This window comes from Megalops cyprinoides, chromosome 1 (assembly GCF_013368585.1).
Source record: "Megalops cyprinoides isolate fMegCyp1 chromosome 1, fMegCyp1.pri, whole genome shotgun sequence".
NCBI classification, from domain to species: domain Eukaryota; kingdom Metazoa; phylum Chordata; class Actinopteri; order Elopiformes; family Megalopidae; genus Megalops; species Megalops cyprinoides.
The window spans coordinates 40,397,398-40,406,414 of record NC_050583.1 but is presented as its reverse complement, the minus strand read 5'-3'; the positions used below and the strand labels follow the sequence as shown (position 1 = coordinate 40,406,414).

The 9,017-nt window shown below is 40.7% G+C and overlaps 2 protein-coding genes across 3 annotated transcripts; both read right to left on the bottom strand.

Moving 5' to 3' along the window:
- Window positions 1-2,203: 2,203 nt before the first annotated feature.
- apnl (actinoporin-like protein) lies at window positions 2,204-4,683 on the bottom strand. Of its 2 annotated transcripts, none has more exons than XM_036549329.1 (3): window positions 4,618-4,683; window positions 3,052-3,190; window positions 2,204-2,833 (listed from the first exon to the last, which is right to left on the bottom strand). In XM_036549329.1, exons 2-3 carry the CDS (start codon window positions 3,153-3,155, stop codon window positions 2,377-2,379), a joined length of 561 nt encoding a protein of 186 aa, XP_036405222.1. In that variant the 5' UTR covers window positions 3,156-3,190; window positions 4,618-4,683; the 3' UTR covers window positions 2,204-2,376. The 2 variants fall into 2 exon arrangements, with proteins under 2 accessions (XP_036405222.1, XP_036405215.1); XM_036549322.1 differs by having other exon boundaries at window positions 4,603-4,681.
- A 1,697-nt stretch (window positions 4,684-6,380) lies between these two features.
- LOC118794018 (DELTA-sagatoxin-Srs1a-like) lies at window positions 6,381-8,388 on the bottom strand. The gene is made up of 3 exons (XM_036552150.1): window positions 8,323-8,388; window positions 7,596-7,709; window positions 6,381-6,994 (listed from the first exon to the last, which is right to left on the bottom strand). The coding sequence occupies exons 2-3, from the start codon at window positions 7,697-7,699 to the stop codon at window positions 6,565-6,567; spliced, it is 534 nt and encodes a 177-aa protein (XP_036408043.1). The 5' UTR covers window positions 7,700-7,709; window positions 8,323-8,388; the 3' UTR covers window positions 6,381-6,564.
- Between the last annotated feature and the right edge of the window lie 629 nt (window positions 8,389-9,017).

Genomic DNA, 9,017 nt, shown 5'->3' with positions numbered 1-9,017 from the left:
TGAGGGGAGGTGTCTGTGGCTCCGCTTCACTGAATGCCGCTGTTTCAGAGCAAACAATGCCTCTAAGACTCCTCCGCTAAACAGAATTACACCTTCCCAAATCTCTCAGATAGCTCAAATTCTGCACTTTTCACAATGTGCGTTTTTATGCAAATGCGTTGCGCTGAGTCCTTCGATCAGAATGGCCGCTTTGTTGTGGTTATCATCCAGACTTTAAGGATCTGATAGGATATTGAGATGCCTTCGGGAGGTCCCCTTTGATGGTGCAATAGAACACCCACTCCGTCATCTGAATGCACACATTTAATCAAGAGTAGCTATTTCATAATCACTGAAAATTCAATGATCGGATTCAGCTGTTACTGTCACTGGAAGAAGGTACAACTGTCATTCAGTCCGTCAGCACACAGGTCAGTACCACATCTTACCATTAGATGGCATAAAAGAGCTAAGGTTAGCCTATTGCTCTAAGTCTAAACCAAAATTAATTGTATGGTGTCAATTTTAGCATACATGTGTTCTTCTCTCGATTTGGTTGTCAGCTGTCAGGCGTTACTCATATTATCTCTCCTGCTTCCCTTGACTTCATTAGCAGGTTATCATTGTCATCACTCAGATTTTTTCACATATGTCATCCACATTTGCAATCAGGTGTTAGGTATTTCTCATTTAGGTTTTTCCTCAAACCCCACTCATTATTTCTGACAGATGTCATTTGATTTTTCTCTCCTGCTCCAGATTGACAGTTTTGTTGCCATCCTGTTTTGTTGTCATTCCTAAGACCCTGTTTTCTCGTGATTCTAAACACCCAACAAACAATGGATGATGTGGTATGCTACTTGCTGGTTTGCTAGACATAACACTATTATAACTAGAATGCGAGGGAGCCCTGACATCTGGTGATACAATAAAGTGAGGCACCAAGACCTCCTAAGATGGACACCATATAGATGGTGGTGGATGATGGATGATTTGCTTAATTTCCATCATCAACATATGGGTGTGATCTGCAAATGTATGTGTTCTTTGGCTGGTTGTGTGGTTAGGTGCTTTCCTTATCCAACAACTGTCTTCTCATATTCATGTGGTTAAATTGATGTTTTTGTGAAATGCGCCTGTCCAATTTGTCAAAAAATGTTTATCCAGTCAAAAGAATGATTTCTTGTGGCATAGTTAATGGTTTTGTTGAATGCTCACGCAAGAGGTCAAATACCCTATTGGGGCAACAGCATGGTGCATTGATAAGATGTTGCTAGTTCACTTCCCAGCTGGGCCACTGCTCTTGTACCCTTGGACAAAGAACTTAACTTGAATTGCCTCAGTAAATATCCAGATATGGAAATAGAGAACATGTAAAAACTGTATAACTTGCACTGAATTGTAAGGTCTGCTAAGCAACCCAATGCGTGATTCAGAGGCCTCTGTTTCCAGCTGATCTGGCCATTCAACATTCATTTATAATTCTTGCAGACAGTCGGTGTCTGAATGGACAGTTGGTGCAAGGACAAATATGAGTTCACTTAGTTCACAACGCATGTATTCACCTAAGCTTTCTGTCAGTGAGGAAATGAAGGGTACTACAGTTTCCTGGTTATTTTCTCTTGTATACCTACAAGAGGTCCTCTGTCCTTTATTCCTTTACTCTACCTTAATTCCATTTGGTCCATGCAGTTGGCTTTTAATATTTAAAACACAAAAATACTAAAATAAGCCACAAAATAGCCCAAATAATGATGGGAGTGTCAGAAATCCAGAGATACTGTATTCACAAAACAAAATCAGAAGCACTTGATATGTATGCAGCTTTTCCACTGAAAGGGTTGTATGGTTTTTCTCCTATGAAAATGAAACCTTTCCAGCTGTTAAAAAATGAGTCATTTACATAGGACTTGACTCACCAGTTCGTATGCTGGATGGGCCATTCATCTTTTACCAAATATTTTATTTGTGTTCCTTTATTGTACAAAAAATAACTGATTACATGGGGAAGCCAGTAAGTAAGTTTTCTGTTTCTTGCAAACCAATATGAACATAGCAGGAAAAAATATTTTACTTATCAAACACATTTCTTTACATTATAAACTCTGAGGTAAAAAAGTTGGGAAATAACTGGAATCTCTAATTATGTATATTTGGACAGGTAAAAAGCAACTCTTTTTAGTCAAATAAGAGAAGAAATACACACAAACTTGAGTTTTGCACCCTGAAGATTTTTATTTCTCACATTCTTAATTCAGGCAGAAAATGGCCATGCAGCCTAATGACAACATATAAATCTCCTCAAATGGCCGTACATATATGAGCGGATTGTGATGAGAAGAACACGACCTGTGATGCGGGGTGTTTTGAGGCACAGGAGAGGTGTAGTGGGGTATATCAGTATGGCATTGGTTGCTGGCCCATGGGAGTGAAGAGCTTGTCCCACACCTCCACCTTCATGATGGCCCTGCCCATGGGAGACATGGTGGCTTTGATGTCCAAGTAATTTCCCACATAGTTAATGCCTGACCCTGTGGCCTCCTCCCTGACAAAGTCCTTCTGCTCCTTCTGGTAGTACATCTCCTTGTACAGTGACTCATCACAGTTCCGGCCCTTGCTATAGATGCCCACGGCGAACCAGTTTTTGTACATGTTGTAGTCATATGGTACAGAGAACATCAGGGCCAGCGTCTCAATGTAGTCATTCCTGGTCCGCTCAAAGAGGTCGTAGGTCAGGACACCCACACTGCCCGTGGCCTTGGCACTGCTCTTGCTGAAGGTGCACACCTCCGTCTTCAGGGGGCGCACCGTGGGCTGGGGCGGGTTGTAGGTATCCCCGCTCTCCAGGAAGACCCTGTGGAAAACAGGCACATGCCCACTCAAGACTTACAGTCTCTTCCTGAATGACATCACTGAGGCAGCCATGACTAAATTGAGATGTCCATCCTATAGAGATAGCTCCTTGGCTACACTGAATGATCCTCTGCAGGATTTTCCTTGTATTACTTCCAGTTTGATATGAATCTATGCAGTAGTGCTGACAGACCACCCTCTGGAGCTCAGTGAACTTACTTGGGGTTAAGCAGGCAGTAGTTATTGGTGAGGTTGGTGATCTCTATTGTGACATTTCTGCGGCTGCTCAGGTTGGCTGCCACTGCCTCTGCTGATTCTGACATCTTTGAGTCCTCGAGAGATTGTAATGTACTCTATACTGGAAGTGAAGAAAACAATGATGACACCACTGTTGCCAGATGGTCCTAGAATTTCCATTTTGAGAGGTTCAATCTTGCACTTTAAACATGTATAATACCAGAATGTATGACATGTCCAATATCCTTTAGACAAACTAATAACACTCCATTTTAAATGCTCAGCTTTTAAGAGCCACTACCTTGTAAGTGTCAAAGAACATTGTAGAAATATGTCACAAATGAATGGGGAGCCATTGTGTAGTGTGAACCGTGAGGACTAAGAGTGGCCTTATAATCTTTAAATCCAATCGTCCATCAGTTGATAAGGAAAAATTTGTGGCCACCAAATGGTCAAAGCCTCAGAAGATACTGACCCCATGAAAGCTTAGAAAGGGTCTTGAATCTTGTGTAGTTTGGTAGGGGAGGGTGAAATTCCCCGTTTTTGCCACTCTCTGCCTCATTTCAGTCACTCTGAGCTCTACATCTCTGTACACAGTCAGACCTGTAACAACTTTTGCCTTCAGACAAAGTTCATTTACTAGAAAAGTTCCAATTATTGCATGTGTAGTAAAACGTCTGCAGGTCTCAAAAAAGTAACAAAATATGGTATGTATCATACTTCAGTAAACCTTTCATAATTATTTAAACAGATTGAATTTGCAAATTAAGATCCAAGATACAAATCAACAGACCAGAAAAATGAATAGACTATATGAAATGAGTAGATCTTTTTTCTCTTGCCTGGCTTGGCCAAAGCTAATTCTGCAGAACTTCCGTAAAACTACATTTCTATTTGCATTACAGCTAGTAGCCACATGAGGCAATATACTGTGGTGCATCCCATTAACCAGACAAGCAGCTTAGCGTCAACTTATGTACAGTCTAAAGTTTCCACTGTGTGTTGCAAACATTTTTCCTGACATAAAATCCAGATGTATGACACACAACTGCACAAACCCAATGTGAATAATAGCTTTGATCAGTGAATGGTTTCAAATCTCTACAATTCTAAAAGTGAGTTTAACAGAGACACAACTGCATTTATTTAGCAACCTTTTACCATGATACTAATGATAATTATACCACACTTATTGAGAGGATTGTTTTGATAATAGCCTTGTGATGACAATAATAATAGGTGATGACAATATGACAATAATTATGTGGGTTCGCAATGGTTTGTCACTTAAAAAATGAGGATTGCCTGAAAAAAGTTTGAAAAACATTTGTGTAGATACTGTCAGTCAAATCTTAAAATCCCAGCAGATAAAAGCAGTGCAGAAATCCTGCTGGTACAATCCTTCACACAAATGGCCCCATTAAGCAATGATATGTAAATTTACTGAGCACTACATTCAGGACTGAAATGCTTGCACAGTTTTATGTAATGTATAATTGACATTGTAGGTAATGTAAAAACAGGTTAACTTACCAATGGCAAACTTACCCACAGTACTCCCTACAGAGCTGAAGTTTGGCACAACCTGGAGGCTTTGCCTCTCAGTTTTGCAAGAAATCATCAGGAACAAGGTGGTAGGTGGAGCTCTCTCACCCACCCATGACATTCCCAGCTCCTCCTTACTTACCCCCCTCCATTACACAAAAAGACACCTCCACCTTCTTCTGCAGTTTGAGTCTAGGGTGTGGAATAATACCAGTTTGTCTGCTTGCCTTCAAAGCACAAATCATGCTTTAAACACAATCATCCTTTTTTTCATTCCTTTTTTTCTGTCATGTTAGTCACGGCAGCCCCCGCACCTTTTCTGTATGTTGCTGCTGAATGACAAGATGGTCCCTCACCACACCCATTGAAATACTACAGAGGTGCAGTGCACTGCGCATGAGCCATTGGGCAATCTTGTACATTGCTGGATTTGGCTAATGTGGGCAGTTTTGTGCCAAAATCAACTACTGATTCACACCCTTTGTTGGACGGTCTTTAAATGTATTGCAAAAAGAAGCGCAAGTTGAAACTTTTCAGTGTGTGCTCTATCAGGAATGAGGGGAAAATGCTGAATTGAATCAATGTGTGCTCACATTTCACATATAAATGATCTATTATAATGTCAGCAGCATTGGTAATAGATGTATACACATTGGGTGGAGGCCTTTAAGGAGAGAAACCACAGAAAGGATTTCATTCATTTGAGTTTGTGTGAATAGTAAATAATTTATGTTTTCATTTAGTTTAGTTCACTAAAGGTCACAGAGGCATCATCAACTGCATGGAACAGCAACAGCTGCAAAACCACACATATTAAGCCATTTAACTATGACAGCTTTCTGTAGATACTGAAACAAGACATAAAATAGAGCAGCAGTTATAATTACATTACATTACATGCATTTAGCACACACTCTTATCTTGCAACCTCCAGCACAATGTGATATAGAGGTATCTATTCAAGGTAAATCAGCATCAGTTTCAGACCAGGCTAACAACACTCCCTGAGCAGTGAGTGTGAGCATAACACCATTCAAGCCCTGCCACAAGTTAACTTGTGCAACCTGACCTGGCAACTAAAGCCAAATATACTATGACACATCAGTCACTAGAACACAGAATCCAAAACACATCAAATACCAGAGGGCTGGGGACTAGGGTGGAACCAGTGCAGTCAGAGGAGGTGGGTGGGAAGATGGGAAGATGGCCAGTGGTTCCATTGTCCTAACCTCTGTGAGGAGTTCATTCCACCATTGAAGGATCAGTACAGACAGGGATCGTGTCTGTAGGAGTGACCCTATTGGGATGAGACAGTCAGTTGCCTCATGTTTGCACAGCGTAGTGATCTTGACGGAACACAGGGTCGGAAGACCGATTGTCGGCATGCAGGGGCTGTCCTATTGACTCTCCTGTATGACAGCACCAAGGTTTTTAACTTGATGAGAGCAATAACAGGAAGCCAATAGAGTGAAGTGAGGAGGTTAGCAACTTGACTACATTTAGGGAGATTGCATTCTGGATGAGTTGTAGGGGTTTGATTGCACAAACCCCTTTAATTTATTAATTTTGTTTAAAATGTTCTGATTCCAAATACATGCCAGGTCTTAGATATCCATGGTAAAAATCAAACTTAATGTGTCAGCATGTTGCTGTGTACCAAAGCAAGAGAATTAAAAGACGCATTTAAGAAAAATTGGAATTTCCAATGATTTTATTGGGAGGCCATTGAACTGAAAGTAAATAACATGTTTCAGTGCATGTGAAAATATGTAATTATTTTGGATGTATTTATTAAAAAGTATATCACTTTACATGGCACAGTTCTTGAATCTTGGCTCAGCTCATGCCTGTGTCACAAACTTAGCTTTATTTAGACCAAAATTGTAAGACACTGTTCCGTTCAGTTTGTGACCATCACTGCAATTGGTCAACTATTTCACAGGAGGTGCCCTATCGGCCCATCTTGTCATATATCTCCAGCTTGATTATTGCCCTGCCTATGTTTGACATGGTTGCCCTCAGGTCTACCACTCGGCCCTTGTACTCCACCCCGGAGCCATTGGCCTCAGCGCGGGTGAAGTTGGTGAAGTTCTTTTCATAGTACATGTGCTTGTAGAGAGCCTCATCACATGCACGCTTGTGCTCAAAGATGCCCACCCCAAGCCAGTTCTTGTAGATGTTGTAGTCGAAGGGCACAGAGAACATGATAGCGATGAGCTCATTGCAGTGGCGACTGCGCATGTCGAAGAGCTCGTAGGTCAGCACCCCCACGCTGCCGGATGCTGTGTTGTCATCCTTGGTGAAGGAGCAAACCTCGGTCTTGGTGGTGCGCACAGTGGGCTGGGGTGGGTTGAAGCTGAAGCCACTGGACATGTACACCCTGAGGGGACAGGTACAAACACGTTAAGAATGGTATCAGAATCATAATCAGACTCTATGGCCAAGCATGCTTTCACGCATACAAGGAATTTGATTCTGGTTCCAACGTCGATCATAGTGCAGTCATACAATGATTGTCAAGGTGATGACAACAAATACCAAAAAAAAAAAAAAAATCCTGTGCTCGTCATTAGGAATTTTCAGTGCATTCAATGCTAAAAGGCATCAGGTGTGGTTCTGTGTGAAAACACAACCCAGAAAGTGTTCTGTTGCTGTACCAAATGTTTACAGTTCTTATGGACTATAGCCTTTTTGTGTAGGTAGGTCCATACAAAACATATTTTCAAGGTTTGATTTGACATGTTCCATAAAACTGAAGTTCAATCCCAGTTCCAATCAGATGCACATAATAAAGGATCACAGTAAGGTAAATTATTATTCTTTCAGAGAACAACATGGACTGTTTGTACAAAGAATGGATCCAATCAACTGTTAGTTCAATAGTAATAGGTAATAGTCCGCAGAGACAAACACTCAGCATATAAAAAGAGGAGAAACAAGCACATGGACCAGATAATCAGATGTAAAAGACTGAATCTCACTTGGGATTCACCAAACAATAGCTGCTGCTGACATTGGTGATTTCAATGGTGCAGTTGCGGTTGGTGGTCAGGGCTGAGGAAACTGCTTCTGCTGTCTCAGGCATCTTGGCTTCTCTGGTGTAGGGAAAAATGAGTTTTTACTACAGGAAGTCCATTTAGCCTGGCATTGTCTAAGCTTTTTCCACTTGAATACAACACCAGAGGAATGTTGCAATGAACTAGTCAGGCTTGTTCAGAATTAGCAGAGACAGGGTCACCAACTGGTCTGGATTTAAAAGCTGTTTTAAAGCATGTGAAGCTAAGAAAAAAATTAAAGCCTCTCTGAGCAACTACATAGTTGCACAAACAATTTATTTATGTATGAGCATCATTTATTATTAATTTAAATAATGTCTGACTGACGGACATATTTTCTGTACAATAACATCTATTTCAAGTAATTGTGAAACAATTTCATTCTGAAATATCCTATTCTTACAAACCTCTGCTTACTGGAACATGTAATGAAACACACAATGGTCGGATAAATGGAGTCACAGTTGAAAAGTGTCAGCCGAGCTGATCATTAACATTATATCTGAATGACATACAGTGGGCTGCAACATGGTATATACATTCTGCAAGATATAAGCCATCCTGTGTCTGTCAGTATAGGACAAAGTTTGGACAGGTTATTATTGTAATCAATGTGAAGGTACATGAAAGTGCAAGGCATAAAATCACCTACCAGGTATTGGCTCCTCTGCTTCTTCTTAAAGACAGCTGGAAGTCTTCTGATATCTTTTTCTTTAGGATGGTGGAGGAAAGAGACTAAATGCAAGCCATGGTCACCACTCCCCCCCTCTCCTCCACCTCTGAAATTCTGTGCGTGGGTGTAACCAAATATTTGGCAGGTATGTTTTGGAGACATGACGAGAATATATACAGCTTTTGGATTTCCAGAGCTCAGATATCCCCGCATTGCTTTATCTGCTGAGATGGAAGGATGGCAATTTGTTTGTGTGTGTGTGGTGTGTGTGTGTGTGTGTGTGTGTGTACAATGAATTAGTACAGAAGTTGACTGTCAACTTTTGTGTGAGTCATGAAGAGTCAATAACAATGCTGTGTTTTAGGGAACTGGGTCTTTTTGCACCATAGGCTCTGTGTTACTATTACTAAACAAACAAATACAAATATTTGTATGTTTACTTTCTACATACATAATGGGTCATTTACTTTCAATAACTTGCCCATATGTACAGTGCAACTACTGTAGGAGATTACGTGAACACACCCCCGACACACACACACACACACACACACACACAAACAAAATGTGTCAAAATGCTTTTAGCTAGCTTTCTACAATTTATACTAAAGATACATATTTAGAAATATGGAGACAGCCTTATGAATGAGTCACAAGCCTAATTAGAGTAAACT

Excerpts from the sequence above, each read along its gene's own strand:
- LOC118794018 (XM_036552150.1), bottom strand. The coding sequence starts at position 7,699 with ATGCCTGAGACAGCAGAAGCAGTTTCCTCAGCCCTGACCACCAACCGC. Across the intron at positions 6,995-7,595 it reads TATTGTTTGGTGAATCCCAA|GGTGTACATGTCCAGTGGCT; the intron begins GTGAGATTCAGT and ends CTGTCCCCTCAG.
- apnl (XM_036549329.1), bottom strand. The coding sequence starts at position 3,155 with ATGTCAGAATCAGCAGAGGCAGTGGCAGCCAACCTGAGCAGCCGCAGA. Across the intron at positions 2,834-3,051 it reads TACTGCCTGCTTAACCCCAA|GGTCTTCCTGGAGAGCGGGG; the intron begins GTAAGTTCACTG and ends TGTTTTCCACAG.